At 37.6% G+C, this 24,207-nt stretch overlaps 1 protein-coding gene across 13 annotated transcripts in view; it reads right to left on the bottom strand.

Moving 5' to 3' along the window:
* Sick (sickie) overlaps positions 1–24,207 on the bottom strand; it is a 185,294-nt gene that overhangs the window by 55,333 nt on the left and 105,754 nt on the right. For 12 of the 13 annotated variants that reach the window (XM_064034576.1, XM_064034565.1, XM_064034566.1 and 9 more), the window contains one exon: positions 21,961–22,274. In XM_064034576.1, coding sequence (XP_063890646.1) covers positions 21,961–22,274 — 314 coding nt within the window. Of the gene's footprint in view, positions 1–4,204; positions 4,501–21,960; positions 22,275–24,207 lie in introns of those variants that run through there. The other variant, XM_064034577.1, reaches the window with a different exon arrangement.

Below are 24,207 nucleotides of genomic sequence, written 5' to 3'. Positions count from 1 at the left end.
GGTTTTCGTTTAGACTTTTCCCCTTTTTGAAAAAACTTTGCGATAAAGAACTACCGAAACCTGAAAAATGAGAGTGCTGATACGGACTCCTATTCAGCTAGAAACAGAATAAAAAAGAAAAGTCGGTGCGCATTTTTAACAAACATTTCGTAAAATCCTTCAGATTTTCTTGTAGAATATTTTCATGACCCTTAATTATTCAGTCCCCTCGGTACTGTAGAAGGGTAGGTGATGATATATTTCACAGGGTTTCCGGCTTTTAACACCCATAGTCCCATTAAAGTACCTACGTTCGATATGCTACTCGTATTTAAGAGGTTGAATTTCAGAGAGAGTCGTGTATCTCGACTCTGACTGAATTCGGTATTTAGCGATTTGGTACCGACCTTCACAGTTGCAAAGCTTTTTTATTCACAAAAACGTGTTGATACTATGTAGGTATATGTACTATGTTTTTTTGTACGCATTTCGCTATGGAAGTTTAAGATGTCTTCCGCTGTAGTGCGTACCTACTTTACTGCCTTTTATACTTTGCTATTTCTACATTAACTCCATCAACTTATGAAATAAACATGGTGAAAATACCGTAGAAAAGTTCCTTAGTAAGTATTACTGGCGTCACACACAGCTATATTTAACAATGTCGCACTATTTCATAAGTAATGTCCCGTAACATGGCAGAAGTCGTAAAAGTGAATATTTTTAACATGAAAAAAGATCTAAAAATGGCAATGGTTTCATAAAAATCTTTGGCAGCTCAACTGAACATTTATTTTACTTAACGACTGTGACAGTTTTATAACTGATCTGTTTTCAAATAAGAATCTGATTATGAATGGTATTTTTGCCCATTCGTGCGTAATTGGGGAGCCAAAACATGGTACCTATATAACTCGGTAGCCCCATCGCGATCGGTATCAGTATACATAAACAGACCTCTTAAGGAAATAGGTACATAGTATTACATTAGTCAGGACCTAAGACCGGTGGGTCAGTGCTAAGCGGTGATAGACCAAACTAGATTGCCTATTAGGAAAACACGATACGCCAGCATGAACTGCGCTTAGGCACGAGCGTGTCTCACGAATTTATAATAAACCACCGGCTAAGAAGCTCTCGAGTTGCATGTAATATTATTTTGCACTAGGTTCCATAACTCCTTTCTAAGTTATTTTTAAGACAAATGTTATGAATAATTTCCGTGTCTAATGATCATTGAACTGAAATATAAACAGGAGTTACTTTTAACTTAACCGCTACTGCCCGCTAGATGTCGCTGGTAGCAACAGTGCACACATTTTAAAATGTTTAAAGGTTTTAGTAAAAGACACAACGAAATAACTTCGGTGTTTTAAAGAAGACTACCTCTGTATTTTTCCGTATAAAACCATCTAGTATAACCTGCTGTAAAGCTCATGTATTTCCTTTATAGTGGAACCAAAAAGGCAGACCAACAATGTAACAATAGAAAATGCATTAAGTCTCTTTCAAGTTCAGATTTCTTTTATGTTGTGATCTAAAGTTTCACTGCGATACATCTTAATCCAATAGTCTGCGGTCTAGACGGGAATTGCTCTTTTTGTTCTCACCATCATTCACATAGGTTACAGCAATAAAAAGCCTTAAGGCATGTTCAAGTTTCGAAGTAATTGAACTCTGAATATTCATGACCATAATATGAGCCATGAGAATTCCTTTGAAAACATTACGTGTTTGAGATTGAAGAACGCTACATATTTTTGTTTTAATGCTATTCCTTAGATGTATCAAGAAAACCTGACCATATACCTGAGAGCATCTAAGAAATAATGAATAAGTTATTTAAGCACACCAGAGATGAAGTTGCAAATAAACATTCCTTGTGTGCATTCAGTGGATATCAACCCAGTCTTAAAACCGCAACACGAATGATTCTTTGAAGAAAAAATATGAAGGCTCAAGGACATGTTTTTTAGAATATTACCGAAGGAATCAGGAAAACCCAACACATTGGTATTTTCAAAGGACTCTGAAACCAAATCAAATTTAAGTCGTACTGTCGGAGCCATGTCTCAGAGGTACGGCTCGGATTTTATATGTATTAGAAAGCTCCATTTTATGAAATAGGCTATTTCAGTATTCTCCTGTAAAGCAGAATTTCATGAAAGTAAGAATTCTATTGCAAAGTGTATGTATGTTACGTCACTTTACGAAAATTATAGAATCTGTACCAAACACTTTACAAGTAGAAAGAAGGCTTGTTTAGAATGTAACTAAGTCCAGACCCTTTGTCCGATCAAAGCTCCGATCGATAACGAGGGCGATATCCAAACAATGTGCATGTGGCATGGCGTCGAGTCGCCTGCGCCGGCGCATGCAACCCAACTCCGTGTCATTTGACATGCGCCGCTATGCTTTGCGTAACAGATATTTGACACGAGCTGATAGTGCCATACTGTTTGCCTTTATGGTTTGGTAAACACGCTTCCCTGTTTTTGGTGTTCTGGGCAATATATCTGTGTCAATCGTCACGGCCTGAAGATCAAAGTCGAAAATTCTATGAATTCGTCGATGCTTGAATATACTTATATTCACTAGATTTCTTTAGATGTTTGTTAGTTCGGAGTTAAACCATGCAAACATGAAACTGTTACATAATTTTCCAGGTAATTCGCAAGAATTACCTGGAGTCTTGATGCAAATCAAGACTCCTGATTCCTTCCTCGCCTTTTACCTACCACCTTCACGAGTAGATACTGGTATCTGCTAAGATTTTCTTATAAATCTTCTCGAAGGCAATCTGACACAACCACAGACAACTGAAGTTTGTAGAAACATTGCGTTTTGCAAAATTACTTCATCTTACAAAGTTGAATACCACTTGGGAACTTTTGCTAACGGACCGTGATAATTATTGCTAGATGACTGACTTTGTTCCCGTTTATCTGCCACTAGTTTATAAATTACAAAACGAACAACAAACTCTTTGAACTTGCTAAGATCGTGTGCATTTGCGGATACTATCTCTTGTCGGCATGATTTGCATAAATATGGGAATAATGTGATATTGTTATGGATATTGGAGATTATAATTATGATACAGGTGGGTTGGTGTGAGTATTGTAGGGCGTGACATCCAAAATAGGAGCGTGGCGCGTGACGTGGCTTCCGTAGCAGGCGGCTCGTTCGGAAATAGAGGCTGTCGTGGGACCCGCCGCGTGACGACACGTCCCACCATTTCACACAACGAGCGATATTGAGTGCCTCTTGAAAATTTACAGCACCTCTATGTCATGCTCATTTTGAATTCGGGTTATTACGTAAAAGTTTGCTTGAATTTTATAGTAGGCTCGAAAGTTTATTGGAATAGTTTCGCCAAGTAATAACTTTCAAATTTAAAAATAGCTTCTGAAAACGTTGAGTGAAAAGTATTGTTACTGTTTCAGGGTAATGCCTCAATTTTAACGTAAACTGCGCTCGAAATTATAAACAGCACTTAGAAGGCCATATAATTTTATGTCTGTCTCAATATAGCGATTAATATCGCGTACAAAGGGCGGTCGAGGGCGATGCACGTCCCTTCATTGTTTACGCACCTCCGCGTCTCCTCTGCAGAGACGAGATCTATAGATCAAAGATTACTCTGCCATCTTACTTTTACGATATTGATGAAATACTCGCCGTAAAATACTGCGCGTGACTTGAAACTCATGTGTATTTTAGGCCTTGTTAGCCAAGTGAATTGCTCTTTACACATCGATCTTAAGAAAATATACCTAGGTACCTATTGAGTGAACAAAGAGCTTTTGTACCAACCGAGAAAAAATACCGTCTGTTGGGAAAATAGGGCTCGTTACGTTACAAGCAGAGAGATTTCAGACCGCCCTTTATTAGAATGTGGAATGAAATGACATGGATACTGTAATTTCCTTCGCAAAACATCAAAAAGAGGACATCATTAGGTTGGCTTATATACCGCTTCTTAGCAACAAATAAATGAAAAACTGAAAGGTTACATGAATAATAATGTTATAACGTTTAGTACATCATTATCATTTCTTTTAATAAAGCGATTCAACCAATTAAATTCTGAGAATTTATTTGCTTAGGTACCTACTTTGAAGTGGTTGCTCCTTGGCAACAGGACCATTTCACTTATATTGATTCAACATGAAGTAAACAAATGTATATGGTTGCCGAAATATTTCCATAACGATAAACATACCTCCTGACTTCGGGCGATGTTGGGAGGCTTCGAGATTTCCTGTTCTTGCTGTGTTGCCGGTGGTGGCCATGACCCGAGTTAGTATTCCCCATGCTTGTGTCGACACGCTCAGAACTTCAAATAACGTAACATATCGCTGAACCAATAGCACAATACACTGGAGTTGCAATAAGCACACATTTTGCACATTTCACGCACAACACTGTTCCCATTATATTGTTTTTTTTTTTCTATATGAAGTATTCCAAGCGGAGTTGTCCCGTGAAAGGCTTATTATTGTCTACCCTCGCACAAAAATATTTCCTGTCTATGTTATTGTTTGTGCTGTTGTGGGCTGAATGAGAAAACAATTTTTATCGACTACCTTCATTTATGTATTATACTTATTTACGAAGTTCAAACTATGATATCTAGTGATTGTTGTGACACAAATGTTTAGATGTCCTTGCACTTATGCCAAGCATTAAGATCGAATTTCTGATCACTGTTATGGGTTTGGCGTGACTCAAAATACCTGTCTATAATTCAGCGAGCCGAGCACCACAAATGCCAATGTTCGCCGGCGCTCAGAGCATTGCTGGAATTTCAAAGGTCGGATCGGTTGAACCGCCGAGCCATAACTTACTGACCACGGCGCACGACCACAAACATTCCCTTTATTATGTGCAAAATCACATTTATAAATTGCATCTACCTTGAACACTTCAGAACTCGTATGATTTCATTTATTAACAGAAAGTGATCTTCAACAATCATCAATTTAATAGTGGGATAGAAGGAAGGGGCCGAACGATTAGTAATTATTGTCTCTTTGTTCCGAGAACTAAGGACAATGGAGAAAAGGGCCTAATTACGAGTGTCGTTCCAAGTGAGTTCAAGGTACATTAACCTTCTTTGACGTTCAAACTTTTGTTAAAAGTTATCTTATGTAATCCCCGCCCGACTAGAGATGCTTTAAAGAAATGGAACCAGAACGGCGCTCATAATGGGCTAAGTTGAATGGGCTAGCTCATCAAACTCATTTCACTGCAAATGGTCTATTGTGAATTGTAACTGGAACTGAACGCCAATGCAGTGTTTTGAGCGCATTATCGAAATTATCATAGCGGGTGCAGTGGCATCGAGCACTCGCGCGTGCAACGTGCACTCTCTAGACAAGCTCCACCAGTTTGCACTAGTTCCATTATACGTAACGAGAAACTTTTGATTAGACTTTTGACTGGATTATAAAGTAAAGGATATTGCTTACTATATATACTGTGTCTACATTTGCTTTAAAATTATCAAAGATATCAACCGAATACACCTCACAAGCAATAAGCGAGTTAAGTTACCTACTTAGTCGTGATCTTTATTCATAGCCCAACGAGCTTTTGTTACTAATTTATACGGCGATTGTTATGACGCGATTATGACTCCTCGGAGCTTTGAATTTATTGTTTTCGTGACTCGTTCAATGGCTGTTTCTTTCGTACCTTGGATGGGCGGCTTTTACTTTAAGAACTTATTGATACTTCGGAAACAAAACCAAGAGTTTAATAGACACGTATTCCGGTCATACATAAACATTCGAAAATAAACTGGCACACTACATCGAAATAAACATCAGGGGTCTCCAGACGCAAGACATTGTGATATGCGAAGGCATAGAGGTAAATAATTCATGAGCACTTCACTTAAACCCGACGCCTATAAGCCTAACGCCCACTTCACATAATGACAATGGACAAATCGCGTAAAAGGTGCGGGATGCTCGTGAGATGTCAAATGTCGTTCGTGAGGGATAAATCTAGATTGGTAAGTAATGCATTGCGTTACTTGGTTTAATTCGAACATCTTTTGTGATTTTCGATGTGCGCAATGTTCCAAGAATTCCCTGTGACTGCTCGACTGGTTTATTTAACGTCCGCACCTAATGAGCGTGAACTGCATTTGTTTGAGGAACAAAACATTTCATTCGTTGGTAATATCAATCATGTGTGTTCTGCAGATGGATTTACGTTTTCACGGAAAGCCGTATTGCGACTAAGAAATGAGACTGACTGAGAAAATAGTTACAAGAACATTTAGGAAATGTCAAATTCTCTTAGGCATTAAATGCTTCGTTACAATGTTGACTACCTGAGTATATACGCTGCACATGAAATGCCACGAATAGACTGTTACAGTTGCATATAAGGATTAAAGTTTACTTGGAGTAGCTTGCATTATGCAGTTTGTATCTAAGCAGCATCTGCGAAATGAACCGGGTATATACGAAGGTGGAACTTAATAGAGATAGCTTAGCGCCTTTCCTAGAACAAAGCACTTATCTTGTTACTAAGGTTGCCAGCTAACCAAATTATCTAGATCCTGTTCGTATCATTAACTTTAAATCATTAGGAATGAATATCAGATGAAGTGTGTAGGTATAGCAGGAATAAAATTAGCTCTAATTTATACATTATAAATTGATCATCATATTAGATTCGGGCAAATTCTTGTTTCCCAATTTATTGTAATACCCACCCTAAAATAATAACCAGTATTTAGTCAAAAATATATTGTCATAAATAAGGTATTGACTTTCTTTCGTCTGTAAATATAAAGCTTTTTCCTTTATATTCCGGCTTAAAATGACAATGTAGCTTCACGGGTTTATCTGGCAACCCTGTGTGGCCAGCAAACAGAGAATCGCTTTTCGTAGAAGCAAACATCGACAGGGCATGTACGGCACACAGTTTTATGCAAATGTATGCACGTACATATTCGATAGCCCATTAATGCGTTTCACTGAGTTCACGAGGCAAATTGAACCACATATATTGTAGGGGCCAACTTCCCACGGTGATGTGAAGTATCAATTAGTTACGCGATTAATGAGAAGATATTGCATGTTTAGAAGATTATTAATATACAGGTATGAAGGTGTCTTTAGCCCTGAACATGGTTGAATAAGTGACTGCACATACGAAATGAAATATTGAACAAAACAGCTATCGTTTCCTTGCTATTTTAACCACTCTTCTCACATACATAAAGCAAATTACATTGTAACCAAAATTTCCGAGAAACCAACAAGGGTTAATTATTATGAAGAACACGCAACATCTTATTCTGTCATTGTTGAAGACGGCGAGCTTTACCGATTACCGTTTCAGTAAACGAGGCAATCGAAATAATAAATCTAATAAAGTTTCTTGATTTATTTTATAACATGTCAGTAACTATGAACTTTCGTGATAGAAATGAGAATTATTAATAGCTGTACTAATTATTCGAACGTGTGATAAGTTCCGAGAAAAACGTCTGATGATAAGTTTCTGTCAGCGGATGAATGTTAGTATGAACGGAAAAATGTAATAAAAATACAAATGCAATAAGTAGGCGATGATTCGTCTACAAAAAATCACCATCGAGGCACCACTTTGGTAAGCTACAGTCCACTGCTACCGAAATAGAACTGAACATACTTTAAAGCTAAACATTTCTCTGTCACTTTTAAAAGTATTAAAAAAGGAGTTTAGAATATTTATAGAAGTGATGAATCTATCAATCGTTTCCGAGAAGTCGCGGGATGAATCATATTCTCTCCACAATAATGAGTGTTGGTACTATTCTCTGGGCGTTCAGATATTCAGGGCAATAAATAAGGCAAGTCCAAGGTAAGTGCATGTTGGTAAGGACAGATTTATAACCCTGCAGCCGCCGATGGCTCTTGTTTCGTGAGATAATAACATAAAAGTGATTTGGTGGGACATGCCAGCTATTAGCCTTATATGTCCGACGTTTTATAAATTAATAGTAGAGCTAAGCCATCATAGGACGTTGGGAGCTTTTAATAGACTAACAAAATAAACACAAAATCCATAGGACAGAATTTTTCACATATTCGGAAACCATTAAAATGGTTGGAATGTTGATTTTCAAATACGTTATGCGTTGAAATTCAAAAATGAATGTATGTATAATGCGTTCACAAAGTCAATATTTATTTTGGACGAATCGTTTGTTGGTCATCGACAGTCGGTTTTTCAAAAATACTGGGAATTTATGACCGAAAATACAGCGGAGCAGAATGCTAATTACTTCCTTCATAATTAAGACATATTGGTAATAATTGTAGCGGTAATCAGCGACAAATTGGCTTGTGAACGTGCTACAGTATAATATGGCTATTACCTAATTTGTAATAATTAGCTAGGTGTAGGTACATCAGAACATTTAATACCTACATCTTCATTGATGAACGTCATTCATAATTACATTTATTTTAACTTGCTTGTGATTGTTATATATTGCAAACAATTATCTTGTGTCAGTTATGCTAGGTATAGACAAATAATATAATAAAAACTCTTATCGCTGATTATAAGACCACTATCTAAATCTATATTTTAAATTAAAACCCTTGTAAGTAGAACTTGGGATTTAAAAGCGAGAGGAAATAACTATTGAATAAAATAACCAACAAACATAGGACCAGCAGCATTACACCTGTAACTTTATTGTGCTCATCAGAATTTTCAATTAGGATATTCTGCTACAAAATAAAGGTTTTATTTTGTGTCTCAAATAAAGAGGATACGAGATGCATTAAAGCCACAATAAAAGTCGCGAAATATTTGAGCCAGTGATTCAGTGAAAACGTAAAGACTGCTCACATAAAAGCAAATTAATTAAGCCCATACAATAGCCGCCTATAAACAGGGTTTGTTTGTGCGACGTGGATGGGGGCGTGAGTTGGGGCACTGGTTTCTGAACGGTGCAAGTTATAAGCTAGGGAAGTTTTAGGTCAATAAGCGCTTTTGTTTTAAACCATAATAACGATTTTATTAAAACACTGTAACAGTTATAGTTAACGCTACAAAGTTTTCAAGTTGCCTGAAAAGATAATAAATACATGAACCGACGTAGGTAATTTTCAGAGTAATTTTATATTTGGTGTAGGTAATTTTTCTCGTTCAGCAAATTTTAAAGTAGGTTTTACACCGACGATCATTAGAGAGCTGAAATCATTATTAAAGCTTAGGAAATATTATCGAGTAGGAACCTAATTTTCATTCAGTATTTCATTTACACATGTATCAATAATCGCGGACGCCTATGCCGTGAACCATCCCTTACGCAGCAAAATCAGCTTTTAATATCATCTGAGTGCCGTTAATAACGTAAAGCCTTTTGTTCGAAATTCCTATGCGAAAAATCTGGCCAGACACTTTCGCGATTCTCGTTTATAAAACATTATATTAAAATATTTTTTATTCAGCACTTTATGGCTGCTTCAAGTAGATTTTTCTCGGTCGCTATTTATTTCTCTTTTTAAACGAGCTTGCCTTGCTGTGAAGGAATGCGATTATCGATTTTCTTTTAGTGATCTTCCGTTGCTATAATCAGGTTGACGGAAGAAATTGTGCTGTTGAAAACAAACTTTATGAAAACTGCAGATGGCTTCCGAATTAGTCCGCTGTGATGTAAATTACGAAACTCGGCTTATTTTGAAGTTATGCAAAAATGAACCCAAAAATAATACGATACATATATAAAAAACTCCTACACACATCCAGAATTGATTTTGTTCCATTATTTACTCAAGGATAACGTTATTTATTCAAACGCAGACATTGTAAAAGAAATGAGCGCAATTTTATTTAAAGTTTGCCTTCATATTTTGTCTCTAAACAAAGGGGGAGGAAAGGTTGAATTTATGGCAGGCTTGGATCGGACGCTTTAGCAGATGCCCTTTATTGCGGAAAGAAAAATAGTGTATTTATTCATAGCTCGATGGCTGTGTATACTTATCTGGCTGCTCGTCGTTGATTAAAGCAAAACTAACCAGGCTTAACGCTAAGCATTAGTATTATGCTCTTATGCTCCAAAACCAAATATTTTTTCATTACTTAGGAAGTTTTAACTAAATGCAGGAAATGCGGCGGTATAATATATTTTCATTAGCGCGGTACCTGTGGGCTCGAGCTGCCTGCTCATGACGCTAAGTCAGATTTATCACGCGCCACCCTCCGCCCTTTTTCAGTGTCATTCAACGAACGCGAAAAACTTTCCAAAACTTCCACCAAACCGTTTACTTTCCCGATAAATTATTGTTTTCCGAAAAAGAAAGTCATTTCAAACAATTTATAGATAGATTTTATCGTACCTACTTAACGCGAATACTTGGGTTCGTAATTTTCTCTTTCAATTTGTTAAGGCTTTTTTTACAGCAAAATTATCGTTTCTTATTCAATAAAATAGCTGTATAGCCATCAGTCAAGGCGTGAAGTTATCTGTGCAGAAAATATATTGTAAATCAGATAGTACTTTCATCCAGCAGATTGTTAAACTCAACGACCTCGTTAGAAGTAACAGTTGATTGCAACTATCAAAGCTTTCGCGCATAACGTTCCGTTCCTATCTGCGCCCGATGTGTCAGTTAATTAATTAATTTTAATTATAAACACGCTGTTTACGTGCATCCTACGTATCGATGCTATTACCGTTAAATTATATCGATTCGCACGTGTTGTTCACTAGGTCCTTACTGTAATGTCCTACTGATAACTTTCTATCACAAAACATAATACTAAACGACAAGGTTATCATCAATGTGTTTATTGACACTGTCCTATCGACTATCGAGCACGTGTTCAAAAATATCACTTCCTAAACAATACTATCTCGAATGACGATCAGTTAATAATATTGATAGTACATACATTACATAATGAAAGTGATAACAATGGTTTGGGGTAAACTAAACGCGTTCTAAACAGTGCACGCGCATGTGATCGTTCACAGGGGCGCTCGATCGCGGGCCGCGTTATTATCGATTAGTTCGTGTGAACTGTGAACTATTGTTGTGCAGACGGGGGTCCCAGAATCTTTAGGGGGACCGCCCCTTCATCCCTTCCTGCGGCCCGAAACCCAACAAACACCGACACTCGAACATTCAATATCGTTTTGTGTTACTAACACATTTAAATGCTAAAAATGCAATGAAAACGTTAAAAAGTTTTTAGAATAATAGCGTAAGAAAATACTTTCCAAATAGTTTGAAATAAAAAATTGTTAGAAATGTCGTAAAAGTTAAATGCTCAGCATTTTGGGGTGTCCGTATTTTTATTGTTCCCCATTTTAGTTGTATTTCCTCTGGATGCAGAAACTACGGGTGAATAAGAGGGTCATTCCTTTTAGCGTGACAACTGGACATTTACTTACTATTCACTGCGAGAGAATTATTCTTAGTGTCCGATTAAATCAAGTATTAAAAAAACACATGGACACCTAAGCTTGAACAACAGGCTAATATACTGCGAGGTACTCTTTACTCAGATATAAAGAGTTGTAGAAAAATACCCATTATTGAATTTGCAACAAAACCAGAATAATTTCATTGAATTGCAAAAGTTTAGAGATCTCGAATAAAGCTCATAATATTACAATATTTGAATAGTAACTATCAGACTCTCAAACATCACGAGCGTGCACGACAACAATAGCCACAAACGTGCTAAATATCCGACAGGAGTTCTCTCGTGTAAAGGTTTTTGTATTGAAATTTATTCCAGTGTTGCATTGCAGTGAACTGCAGCAAGTATGCACGCCTACAGACGCCCCGCGGAACTGGTTTCGCGATAAACACACACACATTAACCGGCCGAACAATTTCTACAGAAATCACAAATTCCAATCAACGCCATTATCCTCTAATAAGCGAACGTCTTGGACTGTCTGCTGTAATTAAATGCCTTCCTTATCATTCGAGTATCGTTTTACTGATGAAATAAGTTGGAACATAAAATTATGGTCACATAAAATAGGCAGCCTTTCGTAACGTATCTAGACACACGGCAGTGTGTCCGCCAAGTTCGAGCAAAAAAGGCGACACACCGGCCGTGGGTTATATTACACGAACCATTTCGGGCCAAATTCGACCCCCTTGTAACTCAAAATCTATTTTATTTACGCATATCAAATTTCTAGTATCTGTTGAGACCCCCTCACTTATCTAAAATACAAAATTTCATTAATATACCTATTGTAGGTCTTGAGATATTGACGTCAGAAAATCGCTATTTTTACTATACACTTATTCACTGATTCACTTATTCACTTATTCACTGATTCACTGACTCACTCATCAAAAACCTAGACCACTTCCAATGGTCGTATTGACTTGAAATTTGGCATGGAGGTAGGTCTTTATGTCAAGGTAAAGGGAAAAATCTAAAAATGGCCAAGTGTGAGTCGGTTTCAAAATAATGAAGGTGTTTTATACCCGGTGTAAATTTATACCCCTAAGGAACTAAAACGAACTAAATTTATCTATATTTATATAATATATCTTCGAATGGTACAAAGGTTTGTATTTAGTCAAAGTAAAGTAAAAATCTGAAAACGGCCAAGTGTGAATCACTTTCGAAAATAACGAATGTGTAACTTTGATCCACGAACATAATATATGATAACATGTCATGTCAGTCAGTTGGTAAATCTAGTCATAGTTAATCTAGTTCATTTCTTTGTAAGAAACATAGTGCATATTAAAAAATCTAAAAGATAGTATAAATGAGACATTTCTTTAACTAACTTCATCATAAGAAAAAATAAAATAAACAACCTTACAAAAATAAATGAAATCCCACCCAAAACAAAATGTGAAAGACTGCCAAGTTCGATAATATGGGAATGCTTCGCCTATAAAAGAAGTGAGATCTGAATAAGTACCAAGTTCCATACACATACCTCAGTTAAAAATAGTTACTTTTTAATGATGATTACTTGGCAAGTTTTAATAGAAAATTCAATACTTGATTCATTGCGTTTAGTAGGTTTATAACAAGGTGTATGAAAACTTGCCAAGTAACATCATTAAAAAGTAACTATTTTTAACTGAGGTATGTGTATGGAACTTGGTACTTATTCAGATCTCACTTCTTTTATAGGCGAAGCATTCCCATATTATCGAACTTGGCAGTCTTTCACATTTTTGTTTTGGGTTCCTTTTACAAGAAGTTCATTTGCACCAAAAATGTTGAAAACAAAGTACGTGCTAGCTTTGAATGTCCTCAGTAATAGAAAAGCTCGCTTGCAGTCACAAAAGTACATGAGAGCAAACGTGTATTCAGTCCACAGGTCGTTGCTGTTTACAAAAAACATAGCGTGAACCGCAGCCATGTCACAGAAATAACATTTTTATGATCATTCAAACAGCCTCTTTCATATAACACGGAATGTTACTTACGAGTAGTAACGAACGTTAAACCATCAATGTTTCTGTTTATTATTTTCTCGGCGAGCGTGCTTACTTTGACTTTCAAACTAAAAGCCAAAAGTAGTTCTACTAACACCACACTTAAGGCATCACTGGGATCCGTGATTCATATACTGTGAAATCACTAAATGCAAATTAAGATCTATAAATTTCAAATATATTTCTGTTAGCAAAACGAATAGATATTTTATCTGTAACTAATCAAGGAGTGGTGAAACAGGCTTTAAGCGCTGCAGCGGCCCTAGCTGCTACTTTACGTTTGTATAAAGTATGCACAGGTACTGGGACTAGACTTGTAGCACAATTTACTCAGATTGTATTCAAATGTTCTCCGAGGCGATTTCCAGGCGTAAACATAACACTTCAAGTTTGTTGTGAATCACCTCGAAGTTGGTTCATGTTGCTAGATTTACTCCTTTGTTATTAAAGTCGTCACTCACACCTGTGTCTAATTGGAGTTTGTTATGAAACAACTGAACCGCTGCCATTTTTACAACATCCTTCACCAAAACTGCGGTAGATATTTAATATTTACCCTTATCTTGACCCGTTATTTTACGAACAATGCTCACGAACCGTCATCATTTCGCAGCCATCCGGTTTTTGTAACCGTCTAAGAATAGATAATGTTATGAAAGAAAAACATATTTCTATAAGTTAGGAGAGAGAAAAGAAAATTTGACACAACTTTATGTAATTTTTCATTTGTATTTTCTTCTCAATTGTGAAAAGATTTTGAATTTTTAAGTTCAAACAAGATATTGTAAGTCGAGGTGTCGTAATTATATTCCGCTTCTCATATTAGCCTGCCTACGCGGACTGCACCTTTTTGTATTGCAATTCTATTTCCAAACGGCTGGCTGCAGATACATTAATCACGTTTGCACTGGACTTTAATGGAGTTGAACCAGCTTTATGCACAGATACCTGTTCAATTGGCGTATTATGTTCTTCTACATATTACACAGATGTATGTAATTGCTTGTTCGCGCTGGGTTTGCCAACGCCTTTATTGATAGGAAAGCGGAACTCCAATAGGCATAACGACTGTTTCAAACGAAGTGTGTCAAACCCTTTAAGTTTATTATGTTGTAAATTTTATGTTGCTTTCCTATGGTTTACGTGATAGTAGATAGGATGTTACGAATTAGGTTAAATCACTGAAATAGTACAGTAGACTACTCCGTGTTGCAATTGCCCACTTCTATTTTATGAGAATATAAAGCTATCATCTAGCCATATCTTAGTATCGGTCAGTTAAGCAAGCTTTTGCAACAAAACGTGGGCGGATTACTAGAGAAAGTGATCAACACAATTATAAGTATTATAAGATACACTACAGGCTATGCAGTATACGCTAGTTATAGTTAAAACGAACAATGCTATAGTCATCACCAACCCATAACAGATAAACATTTTTAAATGAACTATAATTAGGTTAGTAGCCAAGATAACTAATGTAAAAAGTGTAGACAAAGGACCATTTAAGTAATCTCCCACAGTTGTCTATATGTAGGTACTTTGATTGACAGCTACTGGTATTATCGTGATCAGCGTAAATGCAATGTCTACATAATAGGCAACAGACATAAACAAACAGTTTTTTGCATCAATCGAGAATCAACAGGTCCATAGATGTAGTGTCGTGATATTTAAAATGTGTTGCAATTTTATTAGGATATTTTTAAGACCAGTCAGGGCCCGTGGGCGGCAACCAGGCTCAGATAACTCGATCCCTCGCCCGCACACTCGTGCGCAGCATCGCAATAACTTAAAACGCGAACCTTGTTAGACTTCGCGATTGAACACGACCAATGAGACCGCTAACATGAAACGAAAAGGATCAATGATGCAAGATAAGAAAATCCGAATGTTTACCTCAGTAATACTTAAAGTATCATAACCCATGAAATGTCCTTGACATGGACCTGTTAACCGATCACCAATACGTTCGCGACGTTATTTTTGAATAATTCGCTCTTCAGTATGCAGCAGGACTTTAAAAACATCGTACACTTAAACTAACTTGAACTTATGTGACATTAATTCAGCAGATTTCTCAATAGAAGTGCCACTTAAAATTATGTTTAGATTCCTCTTAAGAGTTTAGATAATTTGTGAAAGCTTGTCGTTGAAGATACATTTATTTTCTTAAGCTCACGTTAAGTCAGAATACGGAGAAGTGATTCACGCGTGTAAACAAAACGACTAAACGCTCGAATTAACTACAAATACGGAATAAAACGTAAACAAGAAAATCATCTCTGGTCGTGTTGCGTCCACTTAAACAACTCCGATTAGAACACCGCTTTACTCAGGCTATAAATACACGGCAGTGAGCTTTGCACACCATAAACAATAATCCTTAACACGATTTGTCACAGTCGGGGCGCACTCGCGGCGGTTCAGCGGCGCGCGGCGCGGGCGCGTGCTCCGGCCAGCGCACGAGAGCGTGCACGCGCGACCATTGCGTCCGCACGACAGACAAAACACTCATCGAAAGCGCAAGGGCCTTCGCCCCTTCCGAATCCGTGATCGCGCGGCGGGATGCAGCGAATGCTAATGCTGAACAGGGCTGTCCGTCAAGCCCGCATCGCTCGTTAAGTTCAACTTACACCGTGCTTAGCCGATGCTTGGGATTATGGGAAACAGTTAAATTACACCATGCTCATTGATTTACAGCCGTGTTGACCATTAAAGTGCTAATGAAGAAACTTGTTTCTTGTTGACATGCCTGCTGCAGTATTGAGCATTGAGTTTTTCAATTCAAGACTTCTAATGAACCATACCGATTTGTGTTCGTTGCTCTTTTATTTATGCATGGTGTTCTTAGTCCAGTCGACACAGCCCTGGCTAGAAGATGTATGAAAAACTGACGGCACGGGTGCCATCTGCGCTAGGGAGGGGACCCTTGCATTAGCGGGATGACGTTATGCACTCCCAGAAGGGTTCGCGGCTTATCTCGTTAAATCACTCGCGTCGAGCCGCTGCGAAATAATTTACAGAGGTGTTTGCGGTAAACAGTTTCCTACAGATAACTACGATTACCTTTTGGCTGACATGGTTTTACGGCCGGTTATGTCCGTTACTTGTCGACATTTGCTGAGAAGGGTCCAGAATTATTGCTATGAATTGAATTTTACATCAGATAGCATAGGTAGGAAATGATCCTACCCAAACATATCTGTATTTATGTAAGGTAGAAAATTAAATGTTAATTCGCATTTCACATAGGTATATTTCTTGATGACAATAAAAAATAGAAATTGATAATACCTAATATATTACTAAAAATCGATATAAAATTTTCTAAGTCGATAAAATCCATAATTTATTAAGCTCATGACTACATCTCGCATAGTTATAAAGATTATTGTAATAATCGGAGGGTGCGTATACGGCCCTATGGCTATTGCGTCACCATGAATTCATATTGATCGATTATAATGACATAAACGTCGAAAACACATGAGCTGTTTATTGCAGAGCCGATGTAATTAAGTACCCGTAAGTGAGTATGACTACATGAGAGTAACTCATAGTAGAAAATATAATGTAGTCAGGACGAAGGTATGATGCCGTACCTAGGTATGGACCTGGTTAGTTACTGCAAAGGGAGATGCGTAATGCGTGGGATGCAAATTCAAGTAGACAGTCGGGTAACAACAAAATATTTTTTGTAAAATGATTCATTTGTTTCAGTCAAATGAATCGTACCGTAAGTCAAGAGATACTTTCTCTGCTAGAATATTTCATCGTTTATGTAACTAAAAACTTTTACAAACCGCAGTTTAACGAAGTAAATATTATGTTAAACGTTAAAATACTCATAAAACTTGGTAGTGGTAAAAAACAGTAGAAAAAACGTTGAAAGCTTGCATTGTTTCTATGTTTACATGTGTTCGCGAGCTGCGGAGGGCGGTTTGGAAGAACAAACACTATAAGACTAAATAAACTGTTGACAATGTTACATTGAGCTACGAAACTCGTAGAACTGCCATTACTGAAAGAATTTATCATTTCCAATGTTAACACTAGATTTATTGCAAAACAGAAAGGGAAAGCTCAAGACTTTGCTATGTACTAAAATCTCAGTATAAACTTATTTCTTACAAACACAAATCGTATAACTCTATTCTCATTCGTTGCTACCATTATTCGAGAAAATACATTATCCGCTTTGAAATACACAACAAAACGACAATTTCGTAATACCATTTCTTATTAAATTGAATCCATAAAAGCTGAACTGAAAACACAATTCACTGTAACTGCTCTATAAGTTGTATGCATGAACACTCAGCGTGCAAATGCAAACAAAATACAAACGGGGACACATTTCACCCCGCGTCACAAGAATTTGCTGCACTGCGGCCCACTAACGAACTTCGCCGAACACACTAACTTTGACAATATGTCACAACCGTTCCCCCGAACGCAACAACATTTCAATTCTATTTCCCCAATTTCTAATAAACTCAAATTATAATTAATACCGGTCAAAGTGAGGAAACAACGCGGAAACGTGCCGGCTCAGTTAAGAATCAACTAATTCCCCTTTCGCTTGTAAAACGGATTAAACTATTCGTGGAACATCTAAAAGCATCTTGTGATTTATAACACGAACGTGAGAAAATATGAATTATATTTTTGAAGCGGTGCCGATGGCGTCTCTCAAGATACGGTTAATGTACTATACTGTATGGCACTGTCACTATAACATAAGCGGTACATCAATTTAAGAGATATATTTTTGGAGACACGATCATTATCGTGATTTACACGCGAAACTTTTGAAGATTGCCATAGGGGCTCGGATCCGATGCGGGCTGTTAAGTTTCAGTGAGCTTGAACAGGAATTGCGAGGTAGAATTTAGTTATTGCCCGGATTTTAAATATTATTTTCCTTTCCCTGTTCAAAATATTTACAGCTGCAAAACTTTAACCGCTGGAACTGCTAGCAAGCCTTAAGAGCAGCACGTATTGTCCATTTCTAACAACAGTTGGATTAAACGAAGCATTGAACTCATAAGGCGTAATTTACGAGCAATAAAGAGTGCAGTTTAATAAGTGGATATTTCAACAGGGGCCTGTCAAGTCGCGCGAGCTCCGACTCAAACGATCGTAAAGGCAACCGTCTTGCTCAGTTCTGCTTTAGACGTTTTCCTATTACAAAAATTCGCCATGGTGTTTCGTGTTCTTGACGGGTGCACTTAAATCAATTTGGATGTCGAGATTTTTAAGCTGCTGGAAATTTCAGATATTACATTGTTTCATTTATTTCATATCAACTAATTAGTATTTCTTCTAATCTTTCCATCCTATTTATCGAACTAAGTAGATACTGAAAGATATGAATGTACTCAAGCCTAAACATAAGCCGAAAACCACAACCTTGATACACTGTGGTGTATTTGTGTATGCCATTACCATAAAGATCGTAACCAACGTAAGAGAATTATGTTTGTTGATGGAATAGACAGACGATAGTGACGAGCGGCGCGAGAGATATGTAAACAAACACGCCATGACACGCCGCGGCTGCTGACACCACAAACATACTCAACATGCTCCCGAAACGGTCGGCTTTCGGCTCGTAAGCGATACGTTTCAAAAGGATCATACCATTTGCGCAAGGGATTATGCAATTTGAGAAACCGATCGTAATTTCTGTAATGGAATATCAATAAGCCTCTAAGTAAATTTAGATGCAGAAGTTTATATAACAAGCACGAAGTTCTGAACTCGTTTAGCATAAGGGGTCAAAAGCAGCTAAGCAGCAATTAGCCGCGCCAGCGTTGTTTATGTTGACAACTCAACGAGAAATTCGATACGAGCTCTTAAGTTCACACCACCAACCACCGTTCCTAACTTCCGTAATTGGCTACTCGAATCCTGGCCCCCTCAGCCCTCAGTAATTTTACACTTATATCGCAGCATGAGACGAAGCCGACTTGTTATTTAAAATGAACGATGATCTGTCATCCGTCATGACACCGTTATCTCGAGATTTAAGTTTCGAAGTCTTGTCTCATCGATTACGATTGAGTTGGTTGCCAGGGCGCCCGGTCGCTGCAAATTTTGGTAATTAGTTATAACGGTTTCGGTATTTCACTGTCCTTTTGTTTTATGTTTTCATGTTTGTCCCTGGTTGGTACTAACTGCGAGTTGTTCGATTTTTATTGTTGGGTTTGAGTCTTTATTGTGTTGATTTTTATCGTACTTATGTGAATCAGAAAAACTTAATTGAGATCTTTTAAATCTCAATCCAGATTCAGAAGAAAGTTCCAAAAAAAGGAAATAATGGTCCGTATTATGACTATCACAACTGTTGCATCAAGTTTAATGTCACAGCGACATTTGATGTGTTACACAATTTACATCATTATACTTAATGATCTGTTCCAGTGTTTACCCAGGGCACATAAAAGGTATTCACTTGGGTATCTCGGCAGCCCGGGCCCTTACATGGACCGGCCCGGTAAGGAAAGTGGTCCCATTGTGTATAAACGTGCGCCCTCGGTTGTTCACCTATGTGAAAAACTGGCTGAATTCTAATTGTGGACCAGTTCGTTTTGGCGAGGAATGCACTCACTTTTGCTTTGAAGTAACTTGCACGAAAACACAGCATCAACTTAAAGTGAACATTTCGTAACTATTTAATTTTGTAGTGCTTGTGTTTTTAATACAAATATTTTGGATTGAAAATACTGCTACGAGGTATTTTTGGACATAAATATTTACACTTTCATTCGAAGAGAGTTTTGGATTGCATTTGTTTAAAGACCATGTGACTAAATGTATCGAGCGATGAAGTGCTCAAAAACGTCTCAATTAAACAGTGTTACATAATCTGAAAAGAAAATAATTTTCGATGTTTTTGCTCTCCAAAATCACAATCCCTTTTCAAAAGCTTTTCTTTTTAGTTCCGATTCCACCCAAAACTCGTAGACCATCCACAAAAGGGTATAATGAATATGTACAAAACACAGCACGTGCTACTCGTTCAGTGGAGCGACGCAACAAATGACAAACAATGGCTTGTTAGCTCTTTGTCGTGACTCAAGTTCGGGTCCTGACGTGACATCCTCGCATTGTGCGCGCAATCAAGGAAGCATTGACCGGTGTCAAGAAGGTTCGGAGCTGTCAGACGCAGTATAAACGTCTGCTTATTAATATGTAAATGGAAATGGCCCTTAAGTTCTAACGTGGTCGTTGCTACCTTTTTATGAGTCATTTGAGGTTTATTTGTTCTTGTTTCAATTAGATGCTTATAAAGGAAAAAAAAGATTATTTAGTAGGCACTTAGATAGGAACAGTAGGTTGGCAGGTATAACTTATTTCCTTTCAAAGTATAAAGCAAACAAGTTCTTGGAAAACGCGAACAAAAATCGATTTCACTTGAATGTCTAGAGAACGTTGCCAAAGGTAATGTCCCCGTCCCAAGTTCACGTTGCCAAGTGCAGTCTTTGTTTACTAACATAGAACATGAGTAAACCTGCAGGGGCTCATCTCGGCACCTCGCCAATAGAGGGCGCTAGACAGAAATAGAAGTGTCACTGGGCGGTGGTACGAGAGAATTATTGCTTTCTCTGCGGTAGGCATTTCCGATCTTCCGACTAAACTAAGAATGGGTTTACAATTTTGTATTTTTATATTTTTGTATTATGTAGTTTGTGAGGTTAACATTTGTACAAAATTGTTACCTACAAGATTTAACGAATAAAATAAGAATATTATCAAAATAATTACTGAAGTGCACCGTCAGCATTTTTTTCAGGCTTAATTAAAAAAAAATATGTGTAGGTAAGTTTGTAGGGACTATAGATACATATAATAACCTACCTCTATCTCTAGGTGGGCAGTAATTAGTAACCAATTTACTAAGTAGGTTAGTACCTACTATAGGTAGTCCTATAAGTACAAAAGTTTTATCAGATGCAGAACCGCCTCTTGTAAGACCAAAATAAATCCGAAACCTAAAATAGATTATGGAATACATAATCAGACAACTTCTAAAGCGGGCGTGTAGATAAGTTCCGAAACATTTAACCTATTTTTAGGTAAATGTTTTTTTAAGTATAAACTTTTGATTTTCAAATTAAATTAAGGTACTTTTTATTTATTCACATTCTAATGTAGGCAATAGGTTCGTAGTATAAAAAGAAAATACGCATGATGCATTTTATAACTATACATGCAATAGGTATTAAGGCTTAAAGTGATTGTTAGTTAAACATCATATTGATTCCGCGACAGTTAAAATAATCGCTTTACGAAACGTCCGGCTACGGCTACTTGACCAAAGTTATTTTAGTTTGAAAGCTTGGTTACGGTAAGAGCCATCTAGCGTCGAGTAACTGAACTATTTAACGTTTGGCAGTTTCTTGTAACGCTAAGGTACGCCGTTAGATGGCGCTGGTTTCAACAAAAGTATCACATTTTAATTTAAGCTTAAAAAAGTTATCGTTTTATTTAAGTGTTGATTTAAATAATTTGCACTTACCTATTAGCTGTTAACGTCGTCATCTCGACGTTATTAGCGCACGCTGTTAATATTTCATCGCAACTGCTGCCACCTGTTATGCGTTGGACTGCATTCAGTGAAACATCTTCGTTTGAAGTTTTCCCGGCGTTCGCAGCATTACCGCTAGATGGCGCTGTTCTCTGTTTAGTCGCTTGTTTATGTCGGCTGAGCGCGAAAAACAATGCCAATACTGCTTTTAGTTTTGCATCCCGGATATCTGCTGCTGTCACTTGTTCTAATCCCTGGACTTTTTGGGCGTGAAGGAAGTCCAAGCAGCACTGAACGTTTTCCAACTGTAAAGACAGAAAAAAATTGGTCAGATTGGGTAATCAAGACTCATGGCCCCGGAAGGAACCGCGGGAAACAGTTACTAATAAGGAAGGGTACCTATTACTTATAAATATTTCTCGTGGTATTGTTACCTGCCCTATTTCCTTTCGAGTAGCTTTAAAAATCTGCCTGATTTTAATGCCCTTAGAACAGAAGGCATTACAATTATTTGAGAACGTCAGTTCCTGTTACCAGGGGCTTACCTACATTGTACAAGTAGTTAGGTACCTTCTTAGAAGCGGCGATCGTAAAATCATACAAGGCTACATAATATGAAGAGGCATGACCTAACAAATAATAGGTCTACATTATTGATCAGGATTAATGATCAAAATAAATCAAATTCAGAACAGGGAACGCTCGTAAAGTATCATAAAGAGCACCTTGTTTTAACGTAAATGGTATCGCTGCAGATTCGCATTGCGACCGTGTTATTAACATTATTAATAATTAATAACACGAAGCTTTTACGTGTGTTGTTGCTATTGTGAGGCGCCCGCGCAAGCGCTTCCGATCTTACACGAGGAGCGTATCAATGAGTTTATCGCTTTATGATGGGCCTTGAAATATCAATAGGTGTTTGGACAGTACGTGCACTTATTTCGTGGTTTATGGTCTGATGTGAAATATTTTAGCTCATTTTGTAGGCATACCGAAGTTTTGTCAGTGACTTAATTTTTGTACATTATGATAGCATCGAAGCTGATGCAGTTTTGTCTTATTTTCTCAGTGTTAGACGAACCTCTGTTTGCACCTTTTATACCCTTCTGCACTATTTTCTCATAACCAGTAGCTCAAGAACAGACTTCATACAAAACAAAACACAAGCTTTTGCGCCTTCCAGAATCAATTGATGACCTCAATGTGACATGTTGAACAGGTACGAAGCATGCATCGCTCGCGCACGTTGCGACACGGCTGCGGTCGGCGCCGGCCCTTAAAAGGCGAGTCTCCTGAGCTCATAGGTCACCGGCACAACCAGTGGGTCCCGGCGACCGGCATTGTGCACCTACCCTTGCCACAGTAAGATCAGGGCTGCCTGACGAAATGTTCCACAATGGAAGCAAAGGTTGTGTGAATTTCGGCAACTTTTTAACTGTTGCAAAAGATAACTGCGACAGTTATTTTTATATTGGCACTGTTCATAAGTATCGTAACAATTGATCGTGACATATTGATTGAAGAAATTGATCGTGACAGGAATTTCATGTGACGCTACCACTTTCATCGTTTTTGCAACCACATCACATAATTACTAGGCTCTTAATTTCTAACTGTACAGTAATTTAAGTGCACCCAGCTAAATGAAAGTTAGTGTCAGTAATGTATGCAAAGCTCAATGTTGCCGGCATGCGGTGCGTAAGTTAATAGAGCTACGTTGAAGTTTGCATAACAATGGCGACGTAACGAGTTTGGAATAGCACGCCATAGAAACACTGTCTGCTATTCTAATTTCTGTCTAAATGTTCTATGACATGTGGAAACATTTTGCTTAATTTTACCTTCACAAATCACATCACCCAAAACCACGGGCAGCCCTAGCTTCAAGTTAAGCGTTTCAGTGTTATGGTCACATGTCTTACAACATGTTGCTTTTGTGTAGCTTCTCGCATCCCGCAGGAACAAAATAATGTCGCCCTCCCACGAACCGTTTTCGTCGTGACAAAACATCCGTAAAGAAAAACGAGAAAGGCTGACGTTTCATTTTGAACTGTCTGATTGACGTTAAAATATGATGCGCCAAATTCTGCAATGAAATTATCTTGCTGGTTGACATTCCCACCCAGTTCACAAACACTTTGATGCTTCACATCTAAAATGTCTTGTTTTGTTAATTGAGACTCGTATTCGTTTTAAAAAGTTCTATACTTAAATCTAAGTAGGTACAATAAGAGG

The sequence above is a fragment of the Helicoverpa armigera genome, chromosome 5 (assembly GCF_030705265.1).
Source record: "Helicoverpa armigera isolate CAAS_96S chromosome 5, ASM3070526v1, whole genome shotgun sequence".
NCBI lineage: Eukaryota > Metazoa > Arthropoda > Insecta > Lepidoptera > Noctuidae > Helicoverpa > Helicoverpa armigera.
Note: the sequence above shows the minus strand (reverse complement) of the source record. Positions and strands in the feature narration are given on the sequence as shown.